This window comes from Chenopodium quinoa, unplaced genomic scaffold, assembly GCF_001683475.1.
Source record: "Chenopodium quinoa cultivar QQ74 unplaced genomic scaffold, ASM168347v1, whole genome shotgun sequence".
NCBI classification, from domain to species: domain Eukaryota; kingdom Viridiplantae; phylum Streptophyta; class Magnoliopsida; order Caryophyllales; family Amaranthaceae; genus Chenopodium; species Chenopodium quinoa.
In genome coordinates this window covers 2,187,725-2,204,787 of record NW_018742987.1, presented here as the reverse complement: position 1 = coordinate 2,204,787, position 17,063 = coordinate 2,187,725, and the positions used below count along the sequence as shown (strand labels likewise).

Genomic DNA, 17,063 nt, shown 5'->3' with positions numbered 1-17,063 from the left:
GCAAAGCCTCAAGGGAGAGGTTACTGCCCATACAGGTTCTACTTCCTCATATGTTAGCGTTTTTTTTTTCTTATGAGCAGCACACCCAACATAAATAGCTTTGCTTGCTACTTTTTAACCACCACAATCCAAGTAAGAAGTTAAGGAGTATATAAGGTGTAAAATAAGGGAAGATTTAAATAGAATGCACATACTATAAGAAAGATGTTGGACTGATTCATAGGACTAGTTAGCCACTTAGCCCCAACTTTAGAACAAAACTTGGTAAAAAGCATATAGCAAAGGGAAACTAAGTGCAAAATGTACACTTTAAATTGTCAATTATTTCAGTTCTTTTTGGGGTTGATACAAGGTAATCATTAACATAAAACTAAGAGTCAAAGAAAATTAAGCTTTAGGTATGCTTCTTCCTCAAAGAGTAATGATATGAATTTTACTTCAAAAAGGGCTAAATACACTAGCAAAATCACTTAATGGTTACATACACAAGCATTACACAATATCATTCCCTCATTTGCTATAAATACATAATAAATCACAGCAAAGCTGCTGTGGAGTGTAGTAACAATTTGCTCAACCAAAAGAGTAGTCCTTATCATTGTAGAAGACAACTTCAAAGGTGCCAAGTTTGTGGCCAATAACAAGGAACATCAGCCAGGATTATCTTCTCGCAGTTCCTCAACAACGATGACCAAAGGAAACAAAAAAATAGAGAGAAAACTTGAAGGGCTAACTGCCATGAAAAATAAATAGTGCTACATAGCTGTCTTTGGTTCTGCTAACCAGTTCCAAACCCTCACTTGACCATTTCCATCACCGGTAAAGAATAATCCGCTAGGACCTGCTTGAATAGCTCGAATCTCTTGCTTTGAAATAATCTTGCCCCTCTCCATAAACCTAAAGAAGAACAGATAATTATCTATAACATGCATAATCATTAAACACATCACGCACACAACCTGACACAAGTAGAATATATTCAATTCCATGATGTATAATTGTACAAGCCAAATTTACCCAGCTTTCAGGGCCAACACCAGGCCAAAACTAGCCCATTTAAATTTGAGTGAGGCCCAACCCATGACCAATGTTAATAGATTTTCTAAGTATGGTGGTAGAATGACATGGATTTCCTACACTAGGATAAAAACTTACGATGGCAAGTCATATATGTGGACAAAATTGTCATTGGTGGAACACAGTAACACTGGCTTTGCTTCTGCATCAAACATCCCGCAGAGAGTGAGTATACCCTGCAAATTAAACAACCACAAATCAAAACTCAATTGGTAACTTAATCAAAGAAGGAAGATTATGGAAGGAGTTAAAACCCAGTGGATTCCTACGCCAATTAAGGGTAATCTACTAAACAAGCAACAGAACAATCACCCCGGCACCAAGGAAGTAGGGCAATGATAAATTTATTTTGTATAGCTGGAGGCCTGGAGTGAGATGGTGAAAGAGTGAATGTAAAGTTTAATCCTACCTGTAAACATGTGCTTTACAAACTAGAATAAATGGTTGACTTGGTGGGGCTTGGAGTTGGAACAATTTGGCTCTTTTGTGCATAGAAGGTTGGCTTGATTCATTCCCACAAGAAACAAGAAACAAATTCCACATAAAATGATTACATATAAACTACAAAATGCACACCTAATTCAGTCAGATTAACTGCACTACAAAAGCTCTTTTGTGCATAGAAGGTAGTGTAGTGCTTTAGGTGGTAAATAACCACTGGTTATTATCAATGAAATGGTGTTCTCAAGTCTTCAATCCAAAACTACCTCTTCTACCAAGCTACCAAAAAGAAATAAAATCCTTAACTGATCAAATCTTGGCTGAATCAAAGCAATGCCACAGCCAAAGATGATCTCATATTCTTTATTTTTTTTTTTTTTTTAAATAATAATAATAAAAAATAAATAAATAGTTAAAGCAAAACTCAAGGAGGTGATAAGCAGACTTCATTGCTTTCACAGAGAATGCATCATTATTTTAAAAAAATGTTTACACAATGAGAGAGGGTTGTGATCAAAACTGGGAACAGAGCAAGCATATCCACGTACACCCCAGACAATCACAAGTTAGCAATAATGCACTTAAGTTACTATGCGGTTTTTCTTTTGCTGTCTACCTAAGCTAGAAAAAGTAACTTGGGCTTCAACCTCAGCCTTGGAATAAACTTAGACAAGTATTTATGCGCATGAAGTTTCTGCTGACCAGCAATAATGAGAAGCAGATTAGATTGATTAGAGAGTAACAGTGTGTTTGGATTGAAGGAAATGGAGGGAAAGGAAGGGAAGGGAAATGGAGAGATGGAAATTCTTTCATTTGGATAACAAATGAGGAAGGAAGGGAATTGGAGGGGAGAGAAATGGAGGGATTAAATTGTTGGAAATTGATCCCTCCAACAATGGAGAGATTTGAAAGGAAAATTCAACATTCTTCCCTCCCCTCCTCTTCACCTCCCTCCCCTTCTTTTCCTTCCTCCTTTTTTATCCAAACACAGTGTAAAGTCTATTAATTTATACCAACATGTCAGACACAGTAAAACACAATTCACATAAACCCAGGTACGACCTTAATTTGGGTATCCCCCACTCTCCCCCTCTCTACTTCTCATATTTCCCCCACAAACCCTACACTAAATCCTTAGACCTCACGAACAAAAAATTGCAACCAGGCATGTTTTGCAAGAAGCACTACCTCAACGTCTCATGGGATCAGGTGCACACCTAAGTGCAACAATCTAACCCACATAACCAAAATTCAATCCCCAGGATCACCTTTTCCTAAGCTATTTCATGGGATACAACCTCACTGATTAAAGAAAGAAATTGTTGACCAATCGAATAGCTTTTACATTGTTTCTTAGCAGAAATAATTTAGTAGTTTCATAAGAATCATGGCTAATTTGTGCACCTCAAATATGATACAGCTTCAATGCAACTAAGTCCAAATTGTCAGGTACTGAGGTTATGCCTTACAATACTAAACAAAAACTTCAGACCAAATGGATGATCCTTAGAGCAAAGCAAAGAGATGTAGCTTAAAATCACTAATCGGAAGAAATGTAGCTTAAAATAGCAAGCAAAGAAATGCTTAAAATGACAAGAAAATATTTTAAACATACATGCTCTTCAGTATGAGTATAAGTCACTTCCAAGTTTCCGCTTGGAGTAGCAGCCCAGACCTGCACAAAAACAATCAAGTTGCAGAAGGGTTAAGGAAAAAAGAAGTCATGAAAACGGTGGCCAAAACAAAGCCATACAAATTCCATTTATTGGCCAAAATTATCAACTAGGCAAACAAATAACAACCTTTATAGTGTTGTCCAGTGAAGCTGATAATAGAAACTGCTCCCAACAAAGAACAGACATAACAACAGAAGTGTGCTCTGTCAAAATCTGTATGCATTGCAATGTCTCAAGATTCCACACCTGTAAAAGGCAATATTAAGATCAAACTGGAGACTATAAATAACAATACCTCGGAAAAGCAAAGTAAAGCATTAATAAACACTGATATCAATATCATGAAACAGCTTACCCTTATAGAATTATCCATTGAACCAGAATAGAGTCTATTAGCTCCGGCAAACATAGTAACAACAGCACTTGTATGCCCCGTAAGGGATGCAGCTGGTTCAAAGCAATTAGTAGCCGGGTTGAATTTCCAAGCCAATATATTCCCATCCTACAAGAAAAAAAGATACCTAGCTTTGAATAAACTTAAATACAGGTATAAAAGCATATCAAAGTTTCAGCAGAAAGAAACATTCCTCAGTTCCAAATCTTCAGACTTTAGTTTGACACAGAAATTAAAAGTAGTAATAAAAGGAGAGTAAAAACATAAGCAGATAAATAAAGAAATAGGGTTGAAGATATAATATATGGATTGTTGCCTTCATTGGACATTTGGATAAATATTTGATAGTGAAACTGAAGGTCTTTTTTAAGGAATTGGGATAAGTTTTTGCATCTTCTTTCCTAAAAACTATCACTAAGGAAAAAGGAATATGGATAAATGGTAAGAATTACAAACTAAATATAAAAAGAAGTAATTTGAGACAATCCAAAGAAGATGTATCCTATCATTAATGGACGGCGAGAGTCATCAAAACTGAAAAGCATCTACTGTAATAATGAAAACAATATTAGCTTTAGCTCAAACATTCAAGCAACTCACTTATATCCAGAATCTAATGATGCTTAAAAATAAAGAAAGCTTTCAGCAACAGAAACCAATAAGCCTCTGTAATTTTCTTTTTCATGGTAAGCCAACACTAGAAACAAATATATACTACCAAAATCATCAAAACACTAATTCAGACTGAACAGAAAAATCAATCACCTGTATGCCAGCAAACAGCATATCATTCCCCACCACCAGAGAATAAACCTGACCAACAGGTCCACTGAGACTCATATCAGTGACAGTCTCAATGTTCAATGCCTGCAAATATGACGAATCAAGAAACTTCACACATTAGCTTATTATAAAAAGTAAGTGTGAACTTTATATATTATCTCACAGAAAATCTTGCATCCCACCTCACCTTGACCATATTTGGCAACCCTATAAAAACCCAGGGCCCTTCATTGATCATACAGCCAATTTCTCCGCCCAAATGAACAGCACTGACACACTACAAAAACAGGCAACAATGCAGAAGTATGTTCCCAATAAGAAGCGCATATTTTTTTTTTTAAAATGAGAATAAGAAAATCTCAAGACCTAAGGATTTGTCAATGGCTCACAAAATTGGGAAAAGCAAGAGAAGTGAACACGATGACACATCAGACATCACATATGTCAAAGTTGCACACTTTCCAATTAATCTAGGACTAATCCATTTACAAAACAAGCAAATTCGACAATAAGCTCCATAGTTACAGGATGCCATAGCTTCACTTTTAACAACTTTCGCAGACTATGATATATAATGTCAAACCTCCAAATATCACACACATACATTGATACATGTTAAAAGTTGGTCTAGTGCAATTGATTCTACAAGTTCTTACATTAACCTAAATCAACAATTCATATGATTCATTCAAATAACTCTATACAATTTTATTGCCTAAATTAGGTTCTCTAGCATGTAAAGGTCTTTTACATGTAGAAGCCACATGCACTTATGCCCAACAAATTGTACACGTAACCAATCTTGTCTATGTGAAGGACACACCCATATCTAATTTATACGCCATAAAGAGTATTCTAGCAAAGCAGAGTATTTCAACCCAGGTGATCGAGGAGACGGGGAGGCTATTTTTAACAAACCAAAAGGTTTTAAACTAATAAAATACATAGGGTCATAGCCCAATATAGAGTATATGTTAGGGGTAAGGGAATAAATTGCTGTGCATGACCACTTATACTGCGCCCAAAAAAAAAAATGCAAAAAGGTAAGTAAAGTATGATAGCATTTGGCTGATTTCAGGTACAGCTGAATGATTTTGGTCTACTATCTCCATCCTAAAAATAAGTTTATTTTAAGAATATGATCAAAAATTAAGAATATGATCAAAGGTTAATGATATGAGAGTTTATAATGGTAATAATAACAAGTATCATCATTCTGGTATTTTAAGCCAACCCATAATAGTGCATTGATATTTTAAGTGACAAATAATATGATGCAAAAAGTGTTAGTTAAGTGGACACTTGTTCAAATAATTTCCAAACAAATCGCGTTGTACACTGTAGTCCAAAATATATAATAAATTAAAAAATTAGGTATGGAGTGAAAAGTCCAAATAGCATCAATACATCAACCATACAATAAAGAACAGCAATCTGCTAATCACTAAAACAAAAGTTAAAGAGCATATTCGAATAAAAAAGAACAAACCTGTCCTGATGCACAATCCCAAATCCTGACATGCTCGTCTTTACTGCCTGTGTAAAGCTTATCCCCTGATGGCAAAGTGATCCCAGTTACAACCTGACCCGAAAACACATCAATTCAAACGCACTGTAAATCAAGTCCCCCTAGGAGGAGGATATTTCCAATTTTAGCATCAATCAAAACATAGAAACACCAAATAAAACAGCATTCAACCCATCAAACACAGCTTCAAAAACCCGATAAACCTAACCCATCAAATTCAGGCAGCATTAGTTACTATGAGTACACTGTCATGATCATGTAAAATTCACAAGTCTCAACTACAGTTTGATCAGATTAAATAGTGAAGATTGCATCAAACAAAACAATAAAATTACTCCCCGAACAAGAATTCAACCCATCAAACACAGCTCCCAAAACCCGATAAACCAAACCCATCAAACTCAAGCAGCATTAGTTACTATGTGTAAATTATCATGATCATGTAAAATACACAAATCTCAACTACAGTTTGATCAGATTGAATCATGATGAAACATAAACAATCCCTAATATAAACAAAATCAAATTAAACAGTACTAAAAACAAATGAAAATACCTTCTGATGACCCTCAAGAGTAGTCAAAAGTGAAAAGGAACCACCAATCGACCAAGAATGCAAGAATTTACAACCATCACCATAATTACATTTCCCTTGAACCCAGAAATTACAAACTCTTTCCATCTTCTTCGGAGGAACCCCACCACTAGTACCACCAGGTCTACCCCAAGTATTATTAAAATTAGGGTTTTTACGGCTCGAAAAGCCGTCATTTCTCTGACCACCACCGCCCAAACCACCATGAGCCCTCTTCGCAGGGCCATTAAACGACGACGAAGAAGATGAAGAAGAAGAAGGGTGTGTAGTAGGAGGAGGAAGAGGAAGTTCTCTGTGAAGAAAAGAACACGGGTTTCTCGCACATCTTCCAGCTTGCCAGTGATAACAAACTTTTTGATTTTGAGGATAATGAGATTGTTGGTGTTGGTGATGAGGTTGAGATTGTTTGTTTCCGAGTCGATGGAATACTCGTTTATTGCCGCCGTTTGAATCAAAATCCATTATTGGGGAAAAAAATTGAAATTGATGAATTGATTGAATTGGGGAAATTGGGAGGAGAGAGAAATTAGGGTTCTTTGATTAGAAAAAGGGGGTTTTTGTTTTGGTGGGTGTTAGTGGAGGAGGTGGGGAAGGCGGTGGTCGGAGGAGAGAGAAAGAAATACGGCGGTGGAAGAAGAAGATTTGGGTTTTGGTTTTGGGAGTAAATATTTATTAGTTAGTACTAGTTGTAACGCGCCATCTACACGCACGAGGATAAAATTTTGTTTTGGGTAGGGATCGAAAACGGAAGAGTTCACAATGGAACTTTGGAAGTGGAAGATCCGACTCGATCATCGCCACCCAAGATAGTAAGGGCGTGTTCGGCAAAATTGATTATTACTACCTCGTATTGTAGTTTGAACTTTGAATTAGTTGGTAGCTGAATAGATGTGGAAATAAATGATATTGTGTATTAGGTATTTGGTATTTGTAGGTTTTATGGAGCAGATGTTAATTGATACTCCATATGAGATATATAATTGTCAAATTAACACTATGTGAAAATAAAAATAGTTAAAGCAGTTGTTTAGTGAAGATAAAAGGCAAAATTTGAATGTTAACATTTTAAGGGAAATTTTTTTGTAGTTTTTAACAGAAAGTGCTACTTTAAAAGCTAAAAGTTACCATCCAGTTCGCATTATCAAACACTATTATTTGAATCAAGTAAATAGTGCTAGTTGTTACCCAACTTACCTTAATGTTTAATAACAAAAAATTTTGCTTGACAAACTTGTTGGTATGAACGATTTTGTACCTATTCATAAAATAGTTTAAATCAAATAAAACCTACAAAGAAAACACATAAGAGTACTCCATAGCATTGTTGTGTTTCGTCAAATTGAGAATTGAGATATTAGTATTTGATGGAAATGAAAACATATAAACTTATTTTGATTTATTTGATGGAAATGAAAAAAATATAAACTTATAGCTTCTTTTCATTACTAATGATCCAATGGAAATTTGCACTTCTTCAACCCATTATCACCTTCCATTGTCTAAATACACGAAGGCACGACTCCTGTTCCTCCCTTTAACTCTCTCCACATATTACTCTTCAATAAACTCATAAGTATTAGAACATTATTGTCAACAAAGCATTTTAGATATTTCAATGTTGTTAAGCCCGAAACAGGAAATGTCATTTAACATTGCTAGTCAAGGAAATTGATTGAAAAAACAAATTCCCTACTTTGGGTGTGGCAAGGAAATATTGTGACCTAAAAAAGGATAGCTACCATTGGAGTAATAAGACTTAAAAAATGAATAATTTTACCAATAATTCAATCATATAAGGATGTAGACACCAGCTTTAATATTTTAAAAGTTATATCATGGCGGAACACCTATCATGCATGGAGTATAATTAGCTAAGTAATATTCCTCAAAGTAATGTTTCTTACTCACATTTTTTTTAGCAAATTTGGTAATTCAAAGCCTACTAGACTCCAACTAATTCAAATATGAGTCGAGTTAAAACCTAATTGAAAAAAGCTCTTCCAATAAGTGTTACGGAATAGGACATTCTCAAATCTCGAGCCCAAAACCTTAATTAAGTTGGAATAACTTCCTCACAGATAGATCAATACACTCCTATTTTATAACTAAATTTCAAAAGAAAAAAAAAACCTCCTTTACACTCTATACTCTTACAGTTTACACCAGGCACCAGCAACTAAGTTGAGTCTCCTGTTCGACTGTTCGTTCAATCAACTTCTACTGTCGCCAAGGTTCTCTTATTTATTTTACAGATTTCTTCTAATTTATGTTGATGAAATTATAGATTAAACAAAAATTCATTGCAAAATTATAACCTATAGTTTCAATTTCCAGGATAACTGCCAAACAATAACAGAATTGATGAGTGCAGCTCATCGAGCTCTTTTCAAGGAGGTTGTAAAGCTTACCCAAGAACAAAACCTTCAAAAGGGTAAATTGATTCATGCAAAAATCATCAAATCAAATTATTTTTCCAATGTATACTTAGCTAATAGCATAGTTAATTTGTATGCAAAATGTGGCCAATTAACCCATTCTAAGCTTGCTTTTGAGGAAATCCCCATTAAAGATGATGTTTCTTGGAGCTCAATTATTAATGCCCATGCTCAATTTGGTGGCAATAAGTCATCTTTCTATGTTTTTGATTTGTTTCGTCGAATGCGGGTCGAGAATTGTCTCCCCAATGGTTATTCATTTGCTGGGATTTTTAGTGCAGTTTCAAATGTGGGTGATGTTTGGGCTGGAAAACAGGTGCATTCGTTGGTGATTAAGACTAATTATGGTGGAGATGTGGTTGTTGGAAGCGCGATCCTTAACATGTATTGTAAATCGGGTTTTATGGATGATGCACGCCAGATGTTTGATGAAATGCCTGAGAGGAACTCTGTGTCATGGGCGACTATGATATCTGGGTATTCTGCGAGTGGTATGGCTGAAGAGGCTGTGGGGGTTTTTAAATTGATAGTGAAGGATGAAGAGGAGCGAGGGAGTCCCTTTTTCTTGACTAGTGTGCTTAGTGCATTGGCTATTCCGGAGTTGGTTGATGTTGGAAGGGAAGTTCATTGCTTTGCTGTTAAGGTTGGGGTGATACGAATTGTGGAAGTTAGGAATGCTCTTGTTACTATGTATTTGAAATGTGGGAGTGCAAACAATGCGCTTAAGATGTTTGCATTGTCTACTGATAAGAGTCCTATTATGTGGTCCGCGATGGTCACTGGCTTTGCGCAGAGTGGGCACTCTAAGAAAGCTCTGGAGTTGTTTTCTAAAATGCATTATTCTGGGGTTAGGCCTAGTGAATATACTTTCGTTGGGGTGATTAATGCGTGTAGTGACGATGGTGCCGTTGAGGAAGGCAGGCAAATCCATTCTTATTCGGTTAAAATGGGATTTGAGAATCAAATGTATATTATAACTGCACTGGTTGATATGTATGCGAAATGCGGTAGCATTGCTGATGCTAGGAAAGGTTTTGATTGTTTGCAGGAGCCAGATGTTGTTTTATGGACTTCAATGATAGGAGGTTATATACAGCATGGAGATAATGAAGAAGCATTGAGTTTGTATGGCAGGATGGAAGCAGAGGGAATTTTACCTAATGACCTAACAATTGCTAGTGTATTGAAAGGCTGTTCTAGTCTTGCTGCTTTGGAGCAAGGCAAACAAGTCCATGCCCGGGCCATAAAGTATGGGCTTGCTGGAGAGATGACTATTGGAAGTTCTCTTTCATCCATGTATGCAAAGTGTGGGTGCATTGGCGAAGGCAACATGGTCTTTCAGAGGATGACCACAAGAGATATAGTTTCTTGGAATGCTATGATATCTGGTCTTGCTCAAAATGAGTGCAGTGACAAAGCTTTGGATCTATTCGAGGAGATGAGATCAGAAGGTGTAAAGCCAGATTATGTTACTTTTGTTAATATTCTTTCTGCTTGTAGCCATATGGGATTGGTTGAAAGAGCCTGGGAATACTTCAAGATGATTTCCAGTGAATATGGCCTACAACCTGGATTAGAGCATTATGCTTGCATGGTTGATGTGTATAGCCGTGCTGGGAGGCTTTTTGAAGCCAAGGATTTCATTGAATCAGCAACTTTGGATCATGGGATGTGTTTGTGGCGAATATTATTAAGTGCATGTCGAAATCATGGTCATTATGAGCTAGGAGCCTATGCAGGGGAGAAACTAATGGAGCTAGGCTCACAAGAATCATCAGCTTATGTCTTATTGTCTAGAATTTATACTGCACTAGGAAGATCAGATGACGTGGGACGAGTCATGAGGCTTATGAAGCTTAGAAGGGTAGGCAAGGAGGCTGGGTGTAGTTGGATTGAACTGAAGAGTCTTGTTCACGTGTTTGTTGTTGGAGATCAGAAGCATCCTGAGATAGCAGATATATGTAGCTGGTTAAGAATTTTAACTAAACAAATGATTGATGAAGGTTACCGACCAGCTTATGATCCATTTTTGACGACCTCAACTTAACTATGGGAAGATCGAGTAGAATCAGACTTGATCTCTGGTACCAACCTATTTTCATTTAAACTTTGATATCATGAGATTTTTGATATATATATATATATATATATATATATATATATATATATATATATATATATATATATATATATATATATATATATGTTTAGTGCTGTTATTCAATGTGTTTGGTCTTTTGCCCAGTGTCTTCACATAACAGGAGAATGTAGGACTTGGAGGTTCCAAGCTTGAATTTCCCAATTTAGTTTGTCCAAAATTCCAAACCAACTTATTTTCTCTAGGTTGCTAAGAATGTCTATTGTTTCTAGCATATTGCTTGGCTTCAGTTACTATAGAGTTTGTCATTAGTAGGTTCTGTTAATAGTTGGCCATCAAATGTCAGACCCAGGGGGGTTGGTTATATCAGATGGCCAACTTATATAGAATACTTATCTTAATTAATTATTTGGTCTAAGACTTAAATGGGCCATATGATGAGTTTGGTAATCTAATTACTAACAAACACTTTATATAAATATGCTTTATTGCCGCATGAAAGAGATGATTTGCATATCAACTTCAGGTTTATTCACTATGGGGAACTTTCGTTTGCTTGGGTTTATCGGTGCACTGATTTGCCTTATTGTTGCATGCAGAGCCACCATGTACATGGTCGGTGATACCTCTGGTTGGGATATTAGTACTGATCTTGATTCATGGGTGATGGGCAAGAGATTCGTTGTTGGAGATGTTCTTGGTAAGGCTCTTTCCCCTTAATTTCCCGATTTTCTTGGGTGCTGTCTCGTAATTTGAACTTGCGTGAATAGATCGAAGTGCCATATCGTATAAATATTCAGATATTTGGCTCCAAACTCAGCTTTTTTCTCTCTCTTTTTCTTCTTTTTTTCTTTTTTTTTTTCATGGTGTTGTTGCCATCTTATGCAACAACTCCTACATTTCTGGATTATAGACCACATTTCTACCTAAGGTCATTGCAAAATAATTAGACAACGTCTTAATTAATTACACTTTGTATTTTCCCATTTTGTTCTTTAATAGAACCCTTGAAATTCCAGATAAAATTTAAATATATGTACTCTGTAAATAGAACAGATGCCAGCTGAATAGCTGATGCATAGATTTATCAGGCTAGTTTGTACCAGTATTCTTATTTTCTTATCATATTTGCAGCATTTCAATTCTCATCATCATCAGTATGTGAGCTGACAAAGCAAGAGTTTGATAGTTGCGACACCAATAATGCTCTGCTTAGAAGTACCTCAGGAAACACAACCTTCCCTTTAACAAAACCAGGAGACAGGTACTTTGCTTGTTGCAACCGACTATACTGTCTAGGAGGGATGAAGCTTCACGTACATGTTGAACCCAACTCAACTGCTGTGTCAACTGCTTCAACAGCAGGAGCACCTGAAGCAGCTCTTGCACCAAATTCCGTGGGCTTACTGCCCAAAACTTCCAAGAGCAATCACCCTGTTCTAGCTTCCTCAGCTGAGTTTGTCAGAATTGGCGACGCTTTCTTCCTATTTTTGCTTGGTTTTCTGGGCTTCACAATTCTGAGTGTGGGTATTATATGAGATTATTTCTGGTTATATGTTTGACCATTTATACATAATACATGAGTTGAAGAAGTATCGTATACATATTCTTTGTGCTAGAAACATAAGCTATTATTGAAAAGAAATATACATTGTATGTAATATTACAATTTTGTAAAAAAAAAATTCGTTTACTTGGAAGACAAAGCACGGCCTTTCTGCTACAACTACCAGACTAGAACAACGCCTTTTCTCTCATCTGTGGAGAACCTCGCCTTTTAACATAGAACTATGCACCGAAGAGGATGTTATTGTATTGTATTCTTTCATATTCTTTAAGATGTCACAGGATTAAATTTAGATATGCAAATTAGGCGCAAGGAAACAAACTCGGTTCCTCAATTCAATCCTTGACTTTGCTTAGTATTCCTTCCATTTGAATAATACTTGTAGGATGAGAAGACAGGTATTTTAAACATACAAAGTATTTTAGTAAAATCATGTTGAATCCTCAAGTATGAGGGGTTAAGACAGCTATTACTCTAGCATGGTGACAATTTTCCATTGGCTCAATTCATCTCAGCTAAGAAGTGAAGATAATAAAAATGACAGCATATATAACACAACTTTTGCAGGCTTATACAAAACCACTGGATTGCTCAGCTGTCTGCATCGCAAAAGCTAGTAGGGTAGTAGAATAAATGGATGAATTTGAAGAACCAACATCAATCATATTGTCAAAATTTGCACTGTTACAGGATCTCTGTATTGTATCTATGACAGAAGTGATAACTAGAAGTATGTACAAGAACGACACAGTACCCTTAACGTTGAGTCCCAGGTCAACTAGCTAGTTTGAAAGCATCAATAAATAGACCATATGTAAATCCCATCTTGAAATTGTTGAGAAGGGCGATTGGAAATGTTACCTTCGACCGACTGTAATAGAATTTTGTTGCATATTCAGTGAGGAGCACACACAATACAGCAGCAATAACATCATTGACCCCTAAAGCTCCAAAGGACAAAGAAATTGTTTGTGCGACGTAAAACCCACCTAATAAGGCAATTCCTCCAAAGAGCGCTCTCCTTGAAGGTCTCTTGAAATAGTTTCTTGAAATGTCTGGTACAGTACGAATAATGTCTACCAGCCTTCGAGGGCCCACGTTATCTTGCACAGCTCGAATAGGACGAAATCGGACTGGCAATTTTGAAACAAGGGAGTCAAATCTTCCATATGAGCTCTTTTTATTGATATTTAGGCCATAATTAAGCAACCCAATGGGGCTCATATCCACAGCAATCGCCATGGAGGAATAAAAAATTTGTTACCTGCAGAGAAAGGTATGCTATGTCAAAGAACTGAATGCCACAGTACACAGAATGTTCCTAATCTTAGCATTGTTACTTTAGGCATGCTAAATAGAACACAATCAATTCCTCTTTCAATTACAATTATTGGCTACATGATGCTAAATACTTCGTATATATGTTTCACTTCGTTAAATAAAGATAAGCAAATGCAGTTTTAAATCTTGCACAGGATGACAATGTATCAAGCCAACCGATGCTAAAGTTTATTATGTAAGCTTTACACATAATGTGAATATTAGAGAATCAGCAAAACATCCCAAGGGAATAATATCTGAGCAGATCCCAGCCCAGAAATGCTTCCGCACAACCTATGTATACATTTCTTGCTTTCCTTCCCCTCCTTATGCCACCAATCATTTTCCTGGTCCAGGGATGGAAAGGTTGCTAAACAAAGTCGATTAATTTGGAAAAGAAAACAGCCACACCACACCAATTCTACAGCTATATATGCAACAAAGCATGCAATTAGCTTGTACCCCATTGGCGACTAAACCTGTGAAAGATGAAAGAAGAAAAAAGCAGATTGTAATGCACAACAGCAGAACATTGCTTCAATTTCCCAAACACTTTCAAGCTTCAATGTCTCACCACCAAAGTGCTCTTCCAAAATTTATTACTCTTCCAAAGACATCAATGAATCATAAGTAAAGCTAAATAGGTATCAGAATTAACTCTTACAGAAGATCAAAAGAACAAGCATTCCTAGTTATAGACAATTGCGCATATAAAACTATTACAAGGGCAGATAATTAATCCCAAAAACAATTTCTTTCTCTACTCTCCCTTGCTCTCTTCTTTCACTATAGCCAAGCTAATAACCATGACCTTGCCATTTGCATAGGAACACACAATCAACTACGGGAATTAAAGTTTTGATCCAATCTCAATTCTTTTTATTCCAAAATGCCCTTTAGGTGTACCACTGTACCAAATTACCAACGAACCATAATATCAAACAATGCTATCAAAATTTGATTATGAATTCATCATTTCTCGGTCTTGCCAATCTTGCACTCAACAAAATACACTCGAGGCTGAATCGGGTGCTAAGGCTAATGCTCACCTCTCTCACCTCTCATAATTCAGGTAATTTTATCAAAATAGAATCTCAAAAATTCAGAACTCAATAGCTCCAAAGTTCTCATAGATGATACTGCTTCCCAGTTTCCTACACCACCAACTACAACAAGTCCAATACGATTAAGAGTTTTCCTTTAACTTCAAAAATCGAGCAAATTACACAACAAAAAGCTGAAATTAAACCCCTAAAAGCTGAAACTTATTAATCGGTCAGTCATCCTAAATAACAATTTGCTAATTAAAAATTGCTTTGATGCATCCACAACAAAAAGAAATGGAAACCCTAACCCCAAAATTGTATTCAAAACTGGCCAAATTACACCACAATAAGTCATTAATCAGCCCCCAAAATCCAACCCAGAAACAACATAATCATGCAATCATATATTGAAAAATTAAAACACAAAATCAAATTGAGCAAAACAATCGACAAAGTAGAGCTTAGATAATTAGAATAATATAATTAACCTTAAAAATCACAAATTTAGTCAACAAAATGACAAAAAAACTAACCTTGGCAGAAGCAGATAGGTCGAGAGAGAACTAACAGCAGAGATATGAGTCCACTCTGTGTGTTTGGAATTGATAAAGATTGTCTAAGCTACATTCATTCCAAACCTTTTGGATTCCTTCCTTCTTCTTCTTTTTTTTTTTTTTTTTTTTAAAAAAAAAAAGTCACTATCATGTAGTCATGGTCTCATGGACTATTGTCATGGAGAAATGATGGATAAATTTCTCAATTTTGAGTTCCTTAATTTGGTTGAATTTGGGGGTGTAATTCATAATTTTTAATAATCTAATCTTATTTCACTTTAAACATCTATGTCAGATTCTCGACATTTGGACATGAGTATAACACTTACACACATTACTTTTAGTTCGAATCTTGAAATATTTCGATTGGACATGTACCCGTGTCGACCATGGGTATCCGACTATCCGAGTCCATGTAACATAGGTTTTAAGAATAAATATTTAATGCTACTAGCGTTATATATGGAAAAAATGCGTGTTTTAATGAGGAATGATAAATTTATCTCTAAACAGGTACAGTAACATTTTGTGAAATTATAAGTATATGATCTATACAAAGTACAGGGTATATTTTAGTACATCATGAGTTTCTACCCTCTTGTAAATTATTTTTGAAATACAAAGAATATCTACCTATTATCCAATCATATATTGAAATGAATTTTATTATTGATGTTACACTACTTTAAGGTACTAGGGCAGCTAATGCGCGCGTCATAGCTGACCATATCTTGAAGGTTTTTTTGGTTTGGCTTTTAAATCACAAAATTAGTTAAATTAACAATAAGAGAAATTTTTCCTAAAAAAACAATAAGAGAAAATATGTAATCAACTATATTTAGGTGATATAAATGTTCAAGACAACTAACATTTATGAAAGCATAAAAGTACATAAATATTTTAGAGGGTATAGTTGTCTAAACACTATTCATTAAAATAGCATCTACATATTAATGAGGGTATGTATGTAAATACACATTTTGAAGGGTATAATTGGCATTACACTATTCATAAGAGTATGTTTCTACTTTTTATAAGGTAGGGATTTATTATAAGAAAGGAACACATGCCAAGCTTAATAAATCTTAAGTCAAATATATTTAAATGATTTCCTTAAGCTACACGAAACTTTAAATATTTGAATTTATTAACTTTGAAATAAATTCAATTATCACTTTTTTTTTTCGGTTAGGAACTTGTTGCATGAACTCAATTAAATTGAACTTTTACAAGCCTTAAATTGAGCTAAACTAGCTTACCAAATTAAATTCTCAATTAATAACGATCCAACTTTCAACTAACATATTTAACTACTTTTATGAAGAAAATCACTATCAATGTTTTTATTTTATTTTATTTTTATTTTTTTGGACATCGTTAATATTTGTCTTATTAAACTATTTACGTTATACATTAATGCAAGAAGCGCTTATATCGCCTCTTTCTTACTTTAGCTTTGTTCTATGTGTGTTTTAATTGTATATGTAAGTTTACCTAATCGGTCACTAACTTTCTCTACTTTTTTTTTTAACTATAATAAACCTATTCT

The 17,063-nt window shown here is 35.4% G+C and overlaps 4 protein-coding genes across 4 annotated transcripts; 2 read left to right on the top strand and 2 right to left on the bottom strand.

Annotated features, from left to right (window-relative positions):
- Window positions 1-294: 294 nt before the first annotated feature.
- LOC110729726 (zinc finger CCCH domain-containing protein 48-like) lies at window positions 295-7,429 on the bottom strand. The gene is made up of 9 exons (XM_021909511.1): window positions 6,456-7,429; window positions 5,861-5,953; window positions 4,559-4,648; window positions 4,354-4,455; window positions 3,550-3,696; window positions 3,321-3,440; window positions 3,134-3,193; window positions 1,156-1,253; window positions 295-897 (listed from the first exon to the last, which is right to left on the bottom strand). The coding sequence occupies exons 1-9, from the start codon at window positions 6,954-6,956 to the stop codon at window positions 756-758; spliced, it is 1,353 nt and encodes a 450-aa protein (XP_021765203.1). The 5' UTR covers window positions 6,957-7,429; the 3' UTR covers window positions 295-755.
- An 885-nt stretch (window positions 7,430-8,314) lies between these two features.
- Window positions 8,315-11,716, top strand: LOC110729722 (pentatricopeptide repeat-containing protein At2g33680-like). Its single transcript, XM_021909508.1, has 3 exons — window positions 8,315-8,725; window positions 8,829-11,013; window positions 11,627-11,716. The coding sequence occupies exon 2, from the start codon at window positions 8,856-8,858 to the stop codon at window positions 10,974-10,976; it is 2,121 nt and encodes a 706-aa protein (XP_021765200.1). The 5' UTR covers window positions 8,315-8,725; window positions 8,829-8,855; the 3' UTR covers window positions 10,977-11,013; window positions 11,627-11,716.
- On the top strand, window positions 11,518-12,753 carry LOC110729724 (mavicyanin-like). The gene is made up of 2 exons (XM_021909509.1): window positions 11,518-11,727; window positions 12,162-12,753. Exons 1-2 carry the CDS (start codon window positions 11,523-11,525, stop codon window positions 12,563-12,565), a joined length of 609 nt encoding a protein of 202 aa, XP_021765201.1. The 5' UTR covers window positions 11,518-11,522; the 3' UTR covers window positions 12,566-12,753.
- A 393-nt stretch (window positions 12,754-13,146) lies between these two features.
- Window positions 13,147-15,735, bottom strand: LOC110729725 (uncharacterized protein ycf20-like). Its single transcript, XM_021909510.1, has 2 exons — window positions 15,494-15,735; window positions 13,147-13,858 (listed from the first exon to the last, which is right to left on the bottom strand). Exon 2 carries the CDS (start codon window positions 13,834-13,836, stop codon window positions 13,369-13,371), a length of 468 nt encoding a protein of 155 aa, XP_021765202.1. The 5' UTR covers window positions 13,837-13,858; window positions 15,494-15,735; the 3' UTR covers window positions 13,147-13,368.
- Between the last annotated feature and the right edge of the window lie 1,328 nt (window positions 15,736-17,063).

Bases quoted from the DNA above. Each gene is read 5' to 3' on its own strand.
- LOC110729726 (XM_021909511.1), bottom strand. From the start codon at position 6,956: ATGGATTTTGATTCAAACGGCGGCAATAAACGAGTATTCCATCGACTC. The intron at 5,954-6,455 runs GTATTTTCATTT...TTTTCGGGTCAG, and splicing joins CTCTTGAGGGTCATCAGAAG to GTTGTAACTGGGATCACTTT. The intron at 4,649-5,860 runs GTTTGTTCTTTT...CTGTTTTTGTAG, and splicing joins GGGATTGTGCATCAGGACAG to TGTGTCAGTGCTGTTCATTT.
- LOC110729722 (XM_021909508.1), top strand. From the start codon at position 8,856: ATGAGTGCAGCTCATCGAGCTCTTTTCAAGGAGGTTGTAAAGCTTACC.
- LOC110729724 (XM_021909509.1), top strand. From the start codon at position 11,523: ATGAAAGAGATGATTTGCATATCAACTTCAGGTTTATTCACTATGGGG. The intron at 11,728-12,161 runs GTAAGGCTCTTT...TCATATTTGCAG, and splicing joins CGTTGTTGGAGATGTTCTTG to CATTTCAATTCTCATCATCA.
- LOC110729725 (XM_021909510.1), bottom strand. From the start codon at position 13,836: ATGGCGATTGCTGTGGATATGAGCCCCATTGGGTTGCTTAATTATGGC.